We start from the raw sequence: 18,198 nt of genomic DNA, 5'->3' as shown, positions 1-18,198 counted from the left end.
CCAGGCCAGCCCAGGCCAGCCCAGGCCAGCCCAGGCCAAGGCAGACCACTCAGCCATCGCAGGCACAGACTTGAGACCAGACAATGTGGTACTGCTCTTTTTTAAACAAAACACTGTTTTTATTGACACAACCTCAATGTTCTATATAAATATAAAGTGCTGTTTCCAACGCCCCTCCCTGGCCCACAGGGCCGGGAGGAAGTTGGGGAGAGAGCGTTAAATGTCAGTTGAACACAAATAACTTTTCAGCACCAATTACAGCGAGATGCCCACACACACACACACAAAAGTCAGATGTCCGTAACATGACACACACGTCACTTCCTGGCTCCCCTGGGAGCACAAGGCTTAAGCTTTGGGTCAAGGGCTGCACACCCCTAGACATGGTTTCTGCTTGTCACAGCTTGTTTTCTGAGCCCTTGGGTGACCAAGGGCTTTAATATAGTAAATTAATTAATTAAATTAATTTCTGCAAGTCGAAGGAGGGAGAGCAAATAAGGGCCAGCCCTTATGCCACCTCAGAAGAGCACCATATCAGAGCAGCCGTCATCCTGGATTTCCTAGCACCCCAGTGGGACGGCAAGATGAGGAGGGAGGAGCTGGGCCACAGCAGCTTCCCCCAGGAGTCAGTCAAAGCCAGAGCTGTGGGTGGGGCCAGGCTGGGCTTTGCCTCAGTGACACAGCACCTGGGTCTCCAGCTGTAGCAGCTGCCCCATGAAACTGAAGTTGGGGGAGATGACTCCCCGACGTTGCTTAACAAAGTCAAAGGCCTCGTCCAGCCGTACCCGGTGGCTCTGAATCAGGTATGCCAGGCAGATGGTGGCTGAGCGAGAGATGCCAGCTTGGCAGTGCACCAGCACCCGGCCCCCACTATTCTTCACCGAGTCTGAAAAAGAAATGTGGAGCCGAGAGTCAGACAGGAAGGTGGACAGAGGAATCAGGTGCCTGTACCTTCTCCCCTACAGTTCCCACAGAACCCTGGGCTGAGGCTCCCCTACCTATGAAGCTGATAGCCTCCTGGAACCAGGCACTTATCTCCACCATCTGGTTATCTTCTACTGGAATGCTCTTGTAATGGAAAAGACCCTCAAAGTGGTTGGGGCAGCTGGCAGAGACATTGAGAACTGCTGTGATGCCGCAGGCCTGCAGGCCCTGAAGATCTGAGGAGTGGTTGCAGCTGCCCAAGTACAGGTAGGGCAAGATTTCCACAGGACCACCCTGGAGGAGGAAGGGGACGGTGGTGAGACCTCACTCAGCCTTGTGCTGGAGGGCTTGATCCAGACATCTTGGATTGGCTAGAAACAAGAGAAGCTCTAGGCCTTCTGACCAAGGACAGAATTAAAAGTCTTGAGGCCACAAGGGGACATATGTTCAGACACTTTGTGCCACATATGCCTTAAAGTCTGTATGAGGATATATACACGTTCACACCATTTGCAGGTCACACAAACACTCTCCACATCTGGGAATGTATATTGGAACACACCCCTGTCTTTCCCCACTGGCGTTCTCCAGAGGCATCCCTCTAGAATGCACAATGAAGACAACAAATTCGAATATCAACTCACCTGGTCATAGATCGGAACCCTCGGGTCAGAGTTGCTATTTTCGGCCCCAGCAGGAGGCAGGGCCTGGGCAGGAGCTTCAGAGCACAGATCCGGACAGTACGTCTGGAAGCTTTTGAAACCGCCTGTGGGAAAGACAAGAAAGGGTATGATTAGCCAAGAGGTCGGGAACGGGGCACGGAACGTGGGACAAGGGGCTAAGAGCGCGGGGCGCGGAACATGGGAGAAGGGGCGAAGGGCGCAGGGCGCGGGGCGCGGGCTCACCTCGCAAGAAGCACACGGTCGTGGGTCCCCCGCGCATCTCGTGCTGCAGTGCGGCTAGCAGCAGGTGAGCGGGGCCGTCCGGCGGGAGCTCGGCCACAGACGCGCTGCTTTCATCCAGCACCACGGCACGGGCCAGCTCCCCGCGGCCCAGGCGCGCCCGGAGTGCGCGGTCGGGCAACAGACAGGCGAGGGCAGCGGCGGGGGTGCCGCGCGCACGCCGCCGCAGCAGCGCGTTCCAGGGCACCGGTCGCGCGGCGCGCACGTGGCTCCGGCAGAAGGCCAGGAACGGGCGGCAGTCGAGCAGCAGCGTGCGCTCGGCCTCCCGCGGCTCCCGCAGCAGCGCGCCCAGCGCCGCGCACTCTAGCTCGCACGCCGTCTCCAGCCCCATGGCGATCGGCATCGCAAAGCCTCCTGCTTCCGGATGTCCTCTCCCTCGGCTCCGGCGGCGCGGTGTCTGTGTGGCGGGAGCTGACGGTTCTGGGGGCTCTTCGTCGAGCCCGGGCTTAAATACTCGAGGGCTGGCCCCTCGGGTCACCATACAAGGGTAGAGCAGGAAGGCGCCGGTGCCCGCCCCCGCGGCTTCACGTGGGACTCTGGCTGGGCCGCCCCCGGGGCTCCCTGAGCGGACAGGGGGTGGGTGGGGCGGGGCATCAGGGGGAGGGACACGCGGGGGAAGAAACTGGGAACCAGACCGTGACAAGTGTCGGCCTGGAGTCTAGAGGCCCCACCCACGTCTCTCCAGTGTATATGCCCCAGTGCTCCCCACTCTTTGCCAGGCTTCAAGCCACTAAGTGCTTAGGAACTCAGCTCTCAGCTGCACCGAGCCTTTGAGTTACTCAGGTCTTCAGCTTCCTCACTTTTCCCATTTTCTCCCAGGGTTTTCATTCTAGGAATTTCGATAGCAAAAATGGACAAATTACCTGTTGCTACCCATAATGATACACTATTAGGAAAGACACCAACCGTCAGGAAATTGTCCTATTCTCCCATGTCAGGCCCAGGCCCAGGTGGAGGAGTCCTGGAAAGCCAAAGCCCTGGGGCAGGGGCGGGGGTGGGGTGGGGTGGGAGGGGCTTTAATGGGGAAGGGGCGCAGGGGCCTGTGACGAGTTTCCTCTTATGACTGGGACAGTTTCTTTCCCCAGGGGCCCAGGGAAACCCCCAAGAGCCTAAAAAGAAGTAGTTCCCATGCCACAGGCCAGGGCTAAAGAGGAACTCTGTTGACGATGCTGGGCTCTCCCAGGGCATAGCCAGGCCTGGCGGGAATTTCAGGGGAAGAAGGACTATTCACAGAACCTGTTCCCTTCCGACCCCTTAGGAGCTACAAACCCCTCTGGGACAGGCCCTGGTCCCACACCAAACTGTAAGAATGAAAAACTGGGTAACTCACAGCCATTCTGTGCTCCCCCACTCAAGTGCCTGCCCGCCCCCCCCTCCCGGATGTGGTGAGGCCCAGCTGCACGTGGGCCCCCCGGGACACTCCTGCGTTGGGGGCGAGAAAGTTGGTAGGTGGCTGAACTGAAGCAGGCGGGTGGGGACAGTGTTCAGAACCCAGCCTCCCAAATCTTTATTGCCCTGAGCCAATCCTCTGCCTTTACTAAGACCCTTCCAGCATCCCTGCAGATCCTTTGTTTCTTGGAGGCCTGTGGCTAGAACCTGTGGGGACCCCTAACATAAGGTATGGTAGGTATATAGGTGCTCGAGCAAAATATTATGCCTTTCCTCTTGATTTGGGGAACTTGGGGCTTGTGGGGGATACAGAATGCCAGGGAGAGCTACGAGGACTCCTGGACCAGGAGTCATGGACTTGTGTCTCAGTGGCACGGTCATGCAAGTTGGTTCCAGGGCCACAGCCTGGGTCCCTTCCCACCAAGCCTGTCTGGAGGCTGATACAGCACAACTGGCAGCCCAGCCAGGGAGTCTGGACCATAGATCCCTGAAGCTGATAGGGGGCTCTTATCCTTGGCATCAGCCTCACAGATGACTTAATGGCTGATTCCAGGGACAAATTACAGAGCATGGAGGGGGACCATCATGTCTAGTCTTGCTGAACAGAGTCACCTGCCATGCCTGGAGCCACAGCCTTCCAGCTGTGGAGAAGAGGGGAGGCCCTGCTAGCTGAGGTCCCTGCAGCAGGAGTGAAATCAACTTAGCTTTGTGGGAAACTCCAGCCCCTGACTCCAGTGCTGAACTGAGCTGCTGGGCCCCCTGGCAGGGTGAGAGTGTGTCCCTCAGAGTCTGCTGGGTGCCTCAGTCTTTGCATATGAGCCAATGCGGATCTGTCACACATACACCCCAAAGCCACTGTCCTTGGCGTGGTACCCTTTTCAGCTCTGACAAACACAGATGAACTCAAAGAAGCCAAACTGAACCATAAAAGAGGAGCTTGCCTTCATCTTCTGCTGGAGTCCCAAATCAGGGGGAAACCCCCACCTTCAACACCTGATGAAAGTCCAAGGCTGGGGTAGAAGAGCCCACATCCCTCCCCAGCTCCTGTTCTGACTGAAGATCCCCACCCCCCAATGCCGCCACCAATGAGTCATCTGTAGGTTGTCTGCCACCCCTTGCTACCTCCTCAGGACCCTGTTTGTCCAGAACCATTCGCTGGAAGCCTGCCAAGAGGAGATAGGACTCTGGACATCGGCTGGGGATAACATGAGATGGGGCCCCAGCCAGGATGGCTGCTGGCACAGGCTGCCAAGTGCCTCTTCACTAGACAGTAAGTGACCACACGGTTGGTTTCTGTTTAAGGTTGTTCATGGCCTGGCTGTTACAGAACAGACCTAACAAGTGAGTTTGAGGCTCAGGTTTTATTTATTTTTCTTTCTTTAATTAAGACCGTGTGGGACTCATTTGGAAGAAGTGATGATTCCCTGTGTTGTTCTTTTCTGTAACCATTTATTTGGATGGCTGCTTAGACGTCACTGGCCTTCTGCCTTTGGGATTCTGGTTTGTCTGCTCAGTCTGCTTGCCCCATGGATTTCCCTTCCACAGTCAGATGCTCCAGGCTCTACCCTGACCCTCTTTCCCTTCCTCCCCAGTCCAAGGCCAGCCTCAAGTGGATGGCCCGGGTGGAAAGGAGATGTGAGTGACTGGGCAGAGAGGCCTGAGCCAGGAGAGTCATAAAGGTGAGAGTGACCGTGGAGATGAGTGACAGGCCACCCACCCCCAGCCCTGCCTGAAGAGTGAGTGAGTCAGGAGTGACGTCGGCTTTCCGGTGCCAGGCCTCCCACCAGGATGCTATGCTGCAGCCACCCCCATAGGCTCCTGTCGGGCGAAGACCTGAACCCCAGGCCCTGAGCTCAGCTGCCATCACAGTCTTGCCAGAAGGTCACATGGCCATTCAATCTCCTGCTGGGGAAGGTGACTCAGGAAGACCCAGAGATCATGCTGGTCAGACTGTAGACGGGGATGTGGTAGAAGGGACTGGCATGTCCGACATGTCTGTCAGATTAGTTTACGGGGGCAGGGGCAGAGAGATGTAGGCAGCTCTACCAAGGAGGCTCCCCTGGATCCTCCCTCATGCTGAATGTGGGTAAGAGGGGCCGGCCACCTGAGCTCTGGGTCCCTCTTGTGCCCATGTGGTCCTCTGATGTGCAGAGGCAGCATTCTGAATAGGGCACTGAAGAACTCCAAAGCACACAGTAAGGAAGTTCTACGCTTTTCAAATCCCTTTCAATGATCCGACTCTGTCCACTTGTGGCTGGCTAGCTTTGGGGCCCCGTGACCTCCACTCTTCCTCCTCGTCACCAATGCTCAGGTCCCTCACCCCTGCACTCATTCAGTGACTCAGTCCTGAGAACTTGAGTGCCAGTCCTGCTTTGGGGGTGGGGATCTAGCAGTAAACCCCTAGTGACGCATGCCTTCAAGGAGCTGACCTCATCCCAGAAATACCTGCCTTCTCGACCATGTTGTATTCGTGGCGGGTGACACTATCCATTAGAGTAATGGTTATCTTTTTCCTTTTAAAATAAATGCTAGGGTTGTAAAAGAAAATCAAGTCAACTTGGGAAAGCTATTAGGTAAGACCCAGACGGTTCCCAAACACTTTGTAAGCGATGATGCGGGTAGGAGACACCAGAGTGGGAACACCTTGCCCTGGAGGGCGCTGTCACTGCCCCTTCCAGTGCGTTGTGTGCATTGTGTGATTCTGGAGATCTGGCTCTCCCCATGGCTATGGTCTCCTGTAAAAACAAGAGCATGAGTCACAGGGGAAGGGGGAGCACAATGGACAATGGTGAGCACCCTCATGGTCAGGGCAGAGTCTACACCGTGACCCGTGTGTATCCATGCAAGGACTGGGGTTTTGCCTATGCCCCTGCCTGTGTCTGGACATGGCTGGAGGGGACGCCCCCCAGTACACCCATCATCTCCAGCATATATTGGCCTCTCAAGCCTGGATGACCCCCTCCCCATCCTCCCCCATCTCCCAGTTAACTAACCCCACTCCCATGCTGGCAGCCAGAGGCATCTGTGGCTCAGGCACAGTGAAGGAGTGAAGAGCAGGCTGTGGAGGAAAAGCTGCCACCAATGTACAACCTCACAAGCAACTCATTCTCAGAAATGTCACCAAACTGAGTTCCAGGGTGACAAGAGGACTCCTGGGACTCTGTCATGACCAGAGCTAGGTACACTGTGCTGGGAGGCAAAGGGATTTCTAGGTCCTGAGGATTTAGAGACTTCCAGGATCGGAGACCAGGCTGGGCTTCCCATACCTCCCGGAAGACAGACAGACTGGTGGCAGTGGCAGCAGAGATGACAGAGGCAGGTGTAAGATAACTCAGTCAGCCACAGGGGCTCTGGAGTCATATGGCCTTGGCTGAAACACAGTTGGGCTGCTCAATTAGTGTGGATTTTAGGCAAATGCTTTACCCTTTTCTGGGCCCTTTATAAAGGAATCAACAACTAGCAGTATGTTAGGAGCCTTATAGGCACTGCTATGTCTAAGCTTCATCATAGCCTACTGATCTCTGTCTCTTGGAGACAGAGAAACTGCGATGGCTTCAATGCATTCACACAAAAGTATGCCTTGGGGCTGGAGAGATGGCTCAGTGGTTAAGAGCACTGACTGCTCTTCCAGAAGTCATGAGTTCAAATCCCAGCAACTACATGGTGGCTCACAACCATCTGTAATGAAATCTGATGCCCTCATCTGGTGTGTCTGAAGATAACTACAGTGTACATATATATAAAAAATATATATATAAAATAAATCTTAAAAAAAAAAAGTATGCCTTGGCTACTTACAGTGCTCCATGCAACAATGTTTAGAACACTGGTTCTCCATTTATAGGTCATGACCCCTCCAGGGGTCAAATCACCCTTTCACAGGGGTTGCTTAAGATAATACATATGGCTAAATAAACACATTGGTTAAGTAAACACATATATTTACACTACAATTCATAGCAGTAGAAAAATTACAGTTATGAGGTAGCAACAAAAATACTTCTATGGTTGGGGGTTACCCCATCATGGTCACAGCATTATGGTCACAGGAGGTTATTTAGAAGGGCCTAGTGAGAGGTGACTATGCCAAGAGAGTTGAATGGGTTGGTGGGGGGAAATGAGTCCACCCTCCACCAGAGTAAGATGGCCGGCCCTCCAGTGATGCCAACCCTTCTGGTTCTGTCCCTGTTTTTTAGTAGTTGCGCAGCCTCGTGCACTCGGTTCTAGCAGCACAAATGAACTGAAACAAACCAAAGTTGAAAACCATGCCAGTGGAGGTACCAAGGCCACTGTGCTGGCTAGTTTTTTTGTTAACTTGATATAAGCTGTCATCAGAATGGAGGGAGCCTCAATTAAGAAAATGCCTCCATGCCTCCGAACAATAGGCTTTAGACAAGCCTGTAGGGCATTCTCCTAATTGGTGATTGATGGGGGAGGGCCCCCACAAGTGTAGGTGGGGAGACCTATCAGCTGGTGGTCCTGGGTTCCATAAAAAAAGCAGACAGAGCAAGCCATAGGGAGCAAGTCCGTAAGCAGCAGCCCTCCATGGCCTCTGCATCAGCTCCTGCCTCCAGGTTCCTGCCCTGCTTTAGTTCCTGCCCTGCCTTTCTTTAATGATGGAACAGAGATATGGAAGCCTAAGCAAAAATAACCCTTTATCTCTAAGTTGCTTTTGGTCGTGGTGTTTCATCACAGCAACAGGAACCCTAACTAGAACAGCCACCCAGCCTATGGGAATACTGAATGGAGCCTGGGTTTTAACCGTTAGACTTACCTGCCTTAAGACAGAGTCTGCAAAGACCTGCCTTTGTCCTGCATTCACCCCCTCCCTGGACACATACCACCCACATGCCCTTCTTCACAATAATGACTACGTTGAATGTGACATATGAATGTCAGGCCCTGCTCTGACCTGATGAGACCTTTCTAAAACTGATCGGAATCCCTACAGGCCAGAAAGAATGCTACATCAAATATATATAACAGTGTTCCAGTGTCCCAGTATGGGGGACCCAAGATGCTGAGAAACTGTGCAATTTGCTCAAGCCCTTGGAGTCAGCTGACAGCCACACTTGGAACTTAAGTGTTAGGCCCTTCCTACAATGCTCCCAGGATCCGTGCGGAGCCCTAGATCCACTGCCCAGGTCCTAGATCCCACCACATGCCCTGCTCTGCCCACAGCACCTCTTCTCTTTAAGCCCTGGCCCCTGAATTTCCCATCTTGGAGACACTGGCTATCTCAGGATTGGGAGTGATGTTTCCCAGCCTAATTGCAAATATCTGGAGGCTGCAGACACGCAGGCCTCTGCTCCTTGCTAAGAGTCCACTGTGCTCCCCACCAAAAAAAACACAGTACCCAGGTCTGGTTTGGGGATCGAGGCATCTCTACTGGCTTCCCGCCATTCCCAAGGCTCCAGAAAAGAAATGTCCTAAGGTCCTCAGAGCAGGGGACGATTCTAGAAAGCAAACATTCCAGGCATATCAAGGAGTGATAATCATCACTTCCATGAAGAGCAGAATGTCCTGGGTCCAAGGGCAAGCTCAGCCACATCCACTTTGGTGACTTGCCTCAGACCTCCTCACAACCCAGTCAGTACTCATGGCTCACCAGGTATATACATCTACAGGGTGCTAGGCTTTGTTCTGGGTGCTAGGGATGTGACCATGAAAGAAATAGACAAGGCTTCTGTCCTCTCTGGGTGACCTTCCATGGGAGCCAGAGACCAGGCTGTAAATATGTCAGAGTGGCAGAAGCTGTGACAAGCAGCTTCTCAGAGGGCATGGAGAGAGCAGAGCCATGATGAGGAGGGTTCCACTGAATGTGGCCTTTAGCTATAACTTGAGGGATGACAGGGGCCAGCTGGGAGGAGGTAGCCCAGAGCAAAGCAACAGCAGAAGGCCAAGCAGAGGGGTTTGGGGAGCAGCTGGCTGGCAGGCCCTTTACTTCCAGTGAGGATCTAACCCTATTGAAAGGCCAATGGAAACCCTTGGAAGGTTCTGATGGGGCAGAACCATCAGACTGGCACTTAGCTGTGAGAGATGAACAAGAAGGGGGTAAAGGCCGACACAGAGTAAGCTAGATGCTAATGCAGTGGCTCAGGGACTGGGGACAGTGACTTCAGCATGGGTATCAAAGGAAAAGAGCCAGCAAGAACTTTGAGTCCACTGGAAGGGGTAGTTGTGAGGAGTGGGGAGGACTGTCGATGTAGCCAGATTCCTCGGGCAAGATGAGGCCAAGCCTCCTGTCCATCCTCGTCCTGTCCATCCTCATCCCCCTGTCCATCCTCATCCCCCTGAAGCCAAGCCCAGCCAGAGTCCTGCTGTGTGTGCTCCCTGCAACTCCGACTTCTGTGATTGCAAGTGGTTTGCTCACTCTAAGCTGAGGCAAAGGCTAAAAAGGAGAGTATCCAAGCCACAGTCTGAGGGAACTAGCAGGGGAGGGGGAGGTGGAAAGGAAATGGACAGACTCAGCAGGATATGGGGACAGGGCCTCAAGTTAACAGCAGAGAGGAAGCACCTGGGAGCCTCAGGCAGGACTAATGTTCAAGTTAGATAAGGTGTTTCCTGCAGATGATGATTCCTGAAGAAGCTCAACCATTGCAGGTCGTCCCAGAGTCTCCCCAGACGGGGGTGGGTGTGTGTGTGTGGGTCACATGTGCTCATACACAGACGTGTACACAGTCTCACACACATGTACCCTGAGATTACACAGCCCTATTAGCATACCCGTCCTCAGAGCCACAGTGCTACACAGTTAAAGCGAGACATCCTCTGTGACCCATGGATACGTGACACACTCTCCATGATGTGGCCTCCCAAGTGCCAGCGTAGCCCACAGAAAGCCTGCATCAGCAGTTCCACCTAGGAGCCAGACCCCAGGTCCACAGGCCAACTCCTCACACACTCCCTCCTGTCTTTCTGCAGCTCACAGCCCGACCTTCACCCCTGACCACTCATCCTGAGGCAAAGCACTACCTGTAAGTGCCTGTCCACGTCTAGTGTGGACCGTATCCTGCCTACATGCAAGTCCTGTCCGCTCAGGAGTGTCAAGCTCTCAGACTGCCATGACCATTTCTGGGCCTATTTACTGTTTTATTCTCTCATAGGTACTGACACCCACAACAGTACAACATACACACCATCAGATATACCTCATTCTGATATACCTACAGGTACACCAATCACACACACACATTTACTCACATGTACATGCACACACCACATCGGTTAGAACCAAAGACCTCACACACACCCCTCACACATGTTTCATCTCCATTATCAGTGCTGATCTGAGAGGGATGTCAACTTGGGAGATGTCCAGGTAGAAAAAAATGGTTCATGATGTCTCATCAGTCTCCGACTTGTCAATTTAGCAGTAGGGTTCTCTACCTCTGGTGTCAGGTGCTATACTGGGTGCCCCAGGAACACTGCCAGATGGAGATGAGCTTGGTCATCGCAGCGATGCGACCCTGCAGCCCTTCACTGCTCTGGGATGAGGCAGCAGCCAGTGCTGTGGTAGCACCATGCTATGCCTTATCCTTTCCAGGACCTTCTGGAGAATAAATCATGTTCTGTCCCCTTTTCCTTCCAGGCTCAGGCTGCTGGCCTGAGGGCCCTGTTCCCAGCCTTTCACCCATATTGGGGCCTAAGCAAGGATTAACGGCCTCAACTTCCCAATACAGATTTCCCTGAAGAGGGAAAAATCCTGGTGAGGTGGCTCCCAGTGGCCAGGAAAGGCCTTCCAGGCTAGACTAGGCGAGAGCTGTGATGGCATACACCTGGCTTCTGGACCAGAACCTAGAGGAACCAGGCCCACCCTGTGCCAGCTCTCACAGGGCTGGGTGGCTGGGATGGACATCTCTCAGGAGCAGCTCAAGAAAAGGAGGAGGAAGCCCCAGGCCTCAGTGGGAAGCCCCAGGCAACAGTCATTAGGCCTTGGTGGTGCTGAGGCACCTCCCTGCTGAGGGTGAAGACACACAGGACATAGCAGCACAAGGGAAGGCCTGCCACCTTCACTCAGGCTGCAAGCCAGGGAAAGGCGAAGGAAAGCCAGTGTCTTCGCTTCTCTCTAGGTCTGGCTCTGTTCTCTCCAAGCCTGCCAGCCCTGCCCCTCCTCCTCAATTTCTCCCTCCTGCCCTCTTTAGGCTGCCCCATCCTCACCCCTGCTCCCAACCCTGAGCCTTAGCCAGAGGAGGACAGGAGGGCTCAGGAAGGAGGGCTGAGCAGTTGGGCTAGGGGCCCAATCCTCCCACACCTTGACAAGTCCTTCTCCATGTTAGCTTCTTCTGCAGAAAGAAAGGTTGAGCCCCTGCCACTCAGGCACTGGAGCCTACACTGATCAAAGCCTCGGGATAGTGTTGACCTCATTCCCTCCCTCTTTAAGCCTGGCTTTAAAAAAAACTCCACACACTAGCTACCTGTGATGGCAAATGCCTTTACCTCCAGCACTCAGGAGGCAAAAGCAAACAGATCTCTTGAGTTTAAGGACAACAAGGTCTACAAAAATCAAGTCTCAGGATAGCCAGAGCTGTTACGCTGTCTTGAAAAAACCCTGTCTTGAAAAAAAACAAAACAAAACAATAAACAAACAAAACAAAACAGCTTCCACCCACAACTTCATTCCCTCTGAACCCGAAATTCTGCACGTTTGCTCTTGGTATTCCTTGCGGTGTGGATAGGAAGAGGGGTGCACCTCGGCTATAGAACTTTCACACATCCTAGCTGGACTCAGCTGACTTGCCTCTGCACCTCTCCCCCAACTCAGTGGCAGCCCCAGGCTGGAGCATACACTTTGAGACCAGAGTTGGCACTCGGTGCCACCTCCCTGGTCTAAGAATGGACATGAGCATCCTGGCTGAACCAGACCAGGTCTAAGCTCAGCACAGGTTATTTGTCCCTCGGAGCAGAAGAAGTAAAACCAGAAAGTATAGGATGAAGGACCAAGGTAAGTATTCTGAACACACACACACACACACACACACACACACACACACACACTCGTACACTCACACACCATCCAGAGTCTTTTCCTTCTGTGAACAGGGGTGTCCTTGAGGCAGGGGAATGGCCAACAAGACCTTCACAGACCCTTCCAGTTAAGTACAGCAAGAGTTTCGGCAACTTCCTCATGCACCTTTGTCCACTCTTCACCTGCCAAGCCAGGAAGCTTATAGGTGTCAGATCCTAGTCTAGTTGTTAATGGACCCAACTGGAAAATTCCCCATACATACACCACCTACCTACACCATGCTCCCTAGATCCTAGAACCAGACTATCCCTGACAAGAAACCAAATCTTGTTGCAATGTCCCAGGCCCCGGGCACTGAGGGGTTTTTTTGCTCCATTCTAGCAGCCCCAACAATACAAAAAGAACCACTTGGCCACATTTTCACATTCCCAAGTACTCTGAGACTAGCACAAGACAGCTTTCAGCTTCCCATTCCTCTGAGAGACAGTAATGACCAGCCCCACTATAGATGAAGAGATCTCCCAGAATGTGAGCCACGTAGAAGTGAGGAACAGCCCGTTCTTTCGGTTTTTTTTTTTTTTTCCTTTTTTTTTTTTTTTCAAGACAGGGTTTCTCTGTATAGCTCTGGCTGTCCTGGAACTCACTCTGTAGACCAGGCTGGCCTCGAACTCAGAAATCCGCCTGCCTCTGCCTCCCGAGTGCTGGGATTAAAGGCGTGCGCCACCATGCCCGGCCAGCCCGTTCTTTCGTGTGCCTTAGCCACCTGCCCTATTTCCCAGTGACAGTGCCAGGGAAGCACTCCCACCAAGCCCTCTGGGGAGGGCTCCCAAGAACGGGTGCAGCCTTGCTAGCCCTTCCATGTCCAGCAGCTTCTGAACTGGTATGCAATTAGCCCTGCCCAAGTGGGAGCAGAATAGAGACAGATGTCTGTCCAGGATCTGGGGCATGTGACTTTACATGTGGCCAGATCCCATCTGCTGGGACTCTCTCCCCCAAACACCTGTCTTTACTCTTGAAAAAAAAAAAAAAGTGTGTGTGTGTAGGATAGCAGGGTATGCCGTACCACAGCATACATGTAGAAATCATGGTATAACTCTGTGGATTGTCTGTCTCCCTCCATCTTCCAGGCTTGTGAGGCCAGAGCTTTATCTGCTGAGCCTTCTCCGCAGTTCACGTATGACCCTCCAGAACTTGTTTGGAATGAGGGCGTAAGGAAGGAGAAGGGCAAAGAGCAAGGCTTTTTTGTTTGTTTGGTTGGTTGGTTGGTTGGTAATGTTGTTTTGTTTTGTTTTGTTTGATGCAAGATCCACGTTTTTGTTGTTGTTTCGGGTTTTTTTGGTTTGGTTTGGTGCATATATCCAAGACTGCCAGCTGGCCTCTAACTCCAGCACAGCACATTGACCGTGAACTTCTGCTCCTCTTGCCTTGGCCTCCTAAGAGCTGAAACCACGTGTGTGTGCCTGGTTTTACACCGTGCTGGGGACCGAACCCAGTGCTCCCAGTGAGTGAAGAGCAGAGCATTTGACCAGCTGAGCCATGTTCCCAGCCCACACTGGTTAACAGGAAGGCAGCACTTAACACCGTGGTGTGAAAGGATCCTGTGAAAGGATCCGAGAGACTCACCACCCACGCATGTGAGTGACAGAACAAACTGTTCTGAGGCCCAAGTGAGGTTATGGCACAGAGGTTTCCCAAAACAACCAGTTCCTTTCAGAACTAACCAGCTAACTCTTGTTATCTCCTAACCAGATTTCAAAACAAGCAAAGGACGGCAGCAGCATCTCCTCGTGTAACCGGGCCTGGCCTCAGTCCTCTCCACTGTCCTGTCTCAGCCTCCCAAGTGCTGGGATCACAGACAGCTGCCACTGCTCTCAGCCCTAACCTGACTATGGTAATGGTTCCTCCTGCCCAGGGCCTGGGTGCCTGCCTCCCAGCTCCAGCCAGCTTCCACACTATTCCAAATTATTTGCCTAAGGACATCTGAGGGGAACCTGAACCCCTCAGCAGGACAGTTAAGGCTGTTATCTCTTCCTATTTCTGGCTCAGTTCTGTGGCAAAGCCCAAGAGTTCCCCCCTACCATGCAGCTCCCTGGGTCCCCACACCCTTTTAGTTCACAGTATCCTTTCATCCAAGAGCCCAGATAGAGGCAGAATGCTCCAAGCTCCCTTGCTGGAGTGCAGCGCTGGTACCACCTCCTCCAGGAAGCCTCCTAGTTTGTGAAGTGACTACCTCTTGAATGCCTAGCACCCAGTACTGTGAAGCACTTAGAGGCTTGATCCCCTGAGGCAAGGGTGCATACAGCTGTCACTACCCATCCCACCCCTTCTCCCCAGTGACCTCCTCCATCCTCACCCCAGGGATTGTCTTCAGGCCTCCTTCATGGGAGAAATCTGAGACCCAGAGGGGGAAATGAGTCATGGCCTCCAGAGGCCTAAGCAAAGGGCTGTGTGTGTGTGGGGGGGGGTGCAGATTGATTCAGGCTGCCCCTCCCCCCATCACTCTGACTGACTCAGGCACCCCCTTCTACACCCCCACCCCCATTCTACAGGCCTTGGCTGGTCCTTCTCCCAAGCGTCAATCAGCACCGGAACTGTGGAAAGCCAACCCTGCAGGGCAATGGTGGCCTCTCAATATTGAATCCAGGGTCAGTCACAGATCCCAGCAGGGAAGAGACCCAACAGCTCTTAGAATGAGGGTTTAAAAACTGGTTTGGTTCCTGTGGGATGGAAGAAATTATCACAGTGGTGTCCCAGACTTGGTTTTGGTAATGCCTGTCTCCCCATCCAGGACCCTGGGGGCCTGGGAAGTGGGAGGCAGTACAGGCAGGAGGGGCTTATTGGTTAATGGCTCCTCCAACTGTAGAAAAGGATACAAGGGGGTGACCCTGGGGGCACCCAGCAAGGTGGCATCCAGAGGCCCAGAAACCCTGACATAAGGCCAAACATCTCAAACCACACCCAACCCTGTAGGGCAGGAGGTAGCTTCTCATTATTGAGTCCAGAGTGGGTAACTGATCCCAGCTGAGAAGAGACCCAACAGCTCATCAAATGAGAGAAATAGAAACTGTTTATGTACCAACAATAAGGAACCTTTCCCTTCCCAGCCAGTGCTGGGCTACCCCTCTGATGAGTCATGTCCCCTTAGCCTCACTGAGGAAGGGGCTAAAGCCGGGCCACCTCAGCACTGTGCTGAGAAAATGCTGTGGAAATTCACCGAGCCTCGCCATCCCGGAAGGCATTCTGGAAACCGTGAAGGGCTGTCTGTGGGGAAATGATTTAAATAAACAGCAGATTCATGCCTTCAAGAAAGTTAGTTGGTCCTGAGAACAGGGACAGCACCCAACTCTAGGGAGATCCCAAGCTTGTTATACTGCCCAGACACAGGGCTGCCTCTGTCCTGTGTGCCCTCTCCCAACTGAGGACATAGGTTCCCTCAGGGCCTTTCTTTTCTTGGTTCCTCAATCTCCTGGCCCCTGCCCCACTTCCTGAATCCTGGAGGCAAGAGAAGACAGAGAGAAAAGCGACCCTTATGGTTGTCCACCTTCAGGCTGGGTCCACAGAGAGCCAGTGCCCCGCCAGCCTATCTGAGCCTTCCTTGTAATGCCTTTTGCTGAGAGGTTTGTTTTGGGGGAACAGCAGCACTAATGCTTGGGCCTGGAGAGGCCTGGGACCGGGAAGACATCCCTCCTGAGCTGTCAGCCACCTGCTCCTGAAAGAAGTTTTTTTCAAGATCCACTTCCTCACACATACGTAGAGAAGCTCACCCCATGTGTTAGTCAGGGTCCTCTAGGGTCACAGAACTTACCGAATGTCTCTATATATTAAGGGAATTTATTGTGGTGACTTACAGTCTGTAGTCCAACTAAGCCAACCATGTGCAGCTGTGGATGAGAAATGTTAGCATTTCTTCTAGGCTCCGCCCCACAGTTACCTGGCAACAGCCAGGTGTGCTTAAGCTCATCTTTAAAAATTATCATGCCGTTAACAAATGTATCTCTTTTGTAAACTTATAAGCTACAGGAAACCCACTCAGATCTACCTCTCGTGGACCAAATAAACTCCATCCAGATAAGTACACCTGCCAGTCAATGGCCTACCTATCCCAGACGGTGAGCTTCCTCTCTTGTGCCCTGGGATTGGGACTCCCCTCACCCCCAACCACCAAGGCCTAAGGGTTTCAAATGTACTTTCAAATATGCCTAAGAAACTTTTTTTCTCCCAAACATACTTAACTTTATTCTCTACCTCTAATATAAATGTGTGTGTTTCAGCATCTTGTCAAGTCCAGTTGTTTATTCAAAATCTACATCCAGGACAGCTCCAGAGAAGCAACTCACAGATGTTCAATCTGCTCTCACAGACACAGCGGCTTCTACTGGACCTGCTCCTTCCTACCCACGGATGGTTCCACAGACCCTGACAGCAAGGAAACAGCTGACTCTCCTAAGGCTAGACCAACATCCCATCCACATCTTCTTAGGCTCCCCAGACACCCCAAAGTCAGCAGGAAGCAGCTAAAGATCATGAAGGCCCTATTCCTGCTTCACCATCGCCCTGTCTAGTTTTTCCTTTTTTTTAATTAAACCAAAATGAAGGAATGTTAGCATTCCTTCTAGGGTCCACCCCACAGTTACCTGGCAACAGTTAGGTATACCTGACTCACTATAAAAGGGGCTGTTTGCCCCCTCCTTGTTCTCTTACTCTCTTACTTTCCTACTCTCTCTCTCTCTCTCACTCTCTCTGCCTTTCTCTCTCTCTACTCCCTCCTCAATTCCCCTCCCCATGCCCTAAATAAATTCTATTCCATACTATATCCATGTATGGCTGGTACCTCAGGGGGAAGGGATGTCTCAGCATGGGCCCGAAGAGGCACCCCTTCCACCTCACCATACCACGCCTCTATGAAACATATTCTGGTTCTTTCATTTTATAACAACAGGAAGTCCAAGAATCTAGTAGTTGCTCAGGCCCACGAGGCTACTTGTTTCAGCTGGTCTTCTATGGAAGTAGTTCCCAACAGATGTGCTGGCAAGTAAGAGCAAGCAGTCAAAGAAGAGTGAATCTTCCTTCTTCCAGTGTCCTTCTGTAGGTCTCCAGCAGAATGTACGGCCCAGATTAAAGGTGTGTGCCACCAAGCCTGTATCTAAAACTTGCTTTGTCCCAGGCTGACCTTGAACTCAGTGATCTCCTTGCCTCAGTCCCCTGGGATTAAATTCGTGTGCGACCTTGGCTGGGCTTAAGCTTTTCATGGCCACTAGGCCTCAAGATCTCCATGCCCAGATCCAGGTCAGAACCTTGTATCTTCCAGCCTTAAGATCTGGATCACAGGTGTGCCCTCCAATTCTGAACTGTAGTTCATTTTAGATATAGAATGACAATAACAACCAGGAATAGCTATTACATCCCATCAGGAGGCTAGACAGAAGACAGACTGCACCTGGATAGGCCTAGCTGGTCAGCCAGCCTGATTTGCTCCATCCTGCCCCACACCTTAGGAAGCTAATTCATTAGGTCAGAGAAATCTGTAGGACCCAGGAATATATGGAGGATGGATTGTGGGAAGGGAGCTGTCTACTCTGTCCTGAGTCCCATTCCTTTCTGCTGCCTGCAATAAATCTATCCTCTCTCTCTTCTCCTCCCTCTCTCCTTTTTCTCTCTTCTCTTCTCTTTTCTTCTCTTCTCTTCTCTTCTCTTCTCTTCACTCCTCTCCTCTCCTCTCTCCTCTCTCCTCTCTCCTCTCCTCTCTCCTCTCCTCTCCTCTCCTCTCCTCTCTTCTCTTCTCTTCTCTCTCTCCTCTCTCTCTCTCTCTCTCTCTCTCTCTCTCTCTTTCTCTGTTTGTGTCTTTCTGCCACTCTCTATCTCCATCTCTCTCCATCACTCTGTCTGCCTCTGTCTCTCTCTTGAGACAGGGTCTCTCTAGGCAGCCCTGGATGTCCTAGAAGTTATTACATAGAC

General features: G+C 52.5%; 1 protein-coding gene and 1 long non-coding RNA gene across 3 annotated transcripts; one reads left to right on the top strand and one right to left on the bottom strand.

The window, feature by feature from the left end:
• Positions 1 to 89: 89 nt before the first annotated feature.
• On the bottom strand, positions 90 to 2,308 carry Dusp2 (dual specificity phosphatase 2). Its single transcript, NM_010090.2, has 4 exons — positions 1,830 to 2,308; positions 1,569 to 1,690; positions 999 to 1,218; positions 90 to 886 (listed from the first exon to the last, which is right to left on the bottom strand). The coding sequence occupies exons 1-4, from the start codon at positions 2,227 to 2,229 to the stop codon at positions 672 to 674; spliced, it is 957 nt and encodes a 318-aa protein (NP_034220.2). The 5' UTR covers positions 2,230 to 2,308; the 3' UTR covers positions 90 to 671.
• Positions 2,309 to 2,915: 607 nt separating this feature from the next.
• Positions 2,916 to 16,802, top strand: Gm46762. Of its 2 annotated transcripts, none has more exons than XR_003953899.1 (3): positions 2,916 to 4,545; positions 13,682 to 13,877; positions 13,993 to 16,802. It is a non-coding gene; the product is annotated as a predicted gene, 46762 (long non-coding RNA). The 2 variants fall into 2 exon arrangements; XR_001783450.1 differs by lacking the exon at positions 2,916 to 4,545 and having other exon boundaries at positions 13,550 to 13,877; positions 13,993 to 14,888; positions 16,258 to 16,802.
• The last annotated feature ends 1,396 nt before the right edge of the window (positions 16,803 to 18,198 follow it).

The sequence above is a fragment of the Mus musculus genome, chromosome 2 (genome assembly GCF_000001635.26).
Source record: "Mus musculus strain C57BL/6J chromosome 2, GRCm38.p6 C57BL/6J".
Classification (NCBI taxonomy): domain Eukaryota; kingdom Metazoa; phylum Chordata; class Mammalia; order Rodentia; family Muridae; genus Mus; species Mus musculus.
This window is presented reverse-complemented; position numbering and strand designations above follow the sequence as displayed.

Coding starts and splice junctions, on each gene's coding strand:
- Dusp2 (NM_010090.2), bottom strand. CDS start 2,229: ATGCCGATCGCCATGGGGCTGGAGACGGCGTGCGAGCTAGAGTGCGCG. Junction 1,691..1,829: donor GACCGTGTGCTTCTTGCGAG/GTGAGCCCGCGC, acceptor TCTTTCCCACAG/GCGGTTTCAAAAGCTTCCAG. Junction 887..998: donor GGAGGCTATCAGCTTCATAG/GTAGGGGAGCCT, acceptor TTTCTTTTTCAG/ACTCGGTGAAGAATAGTGGG.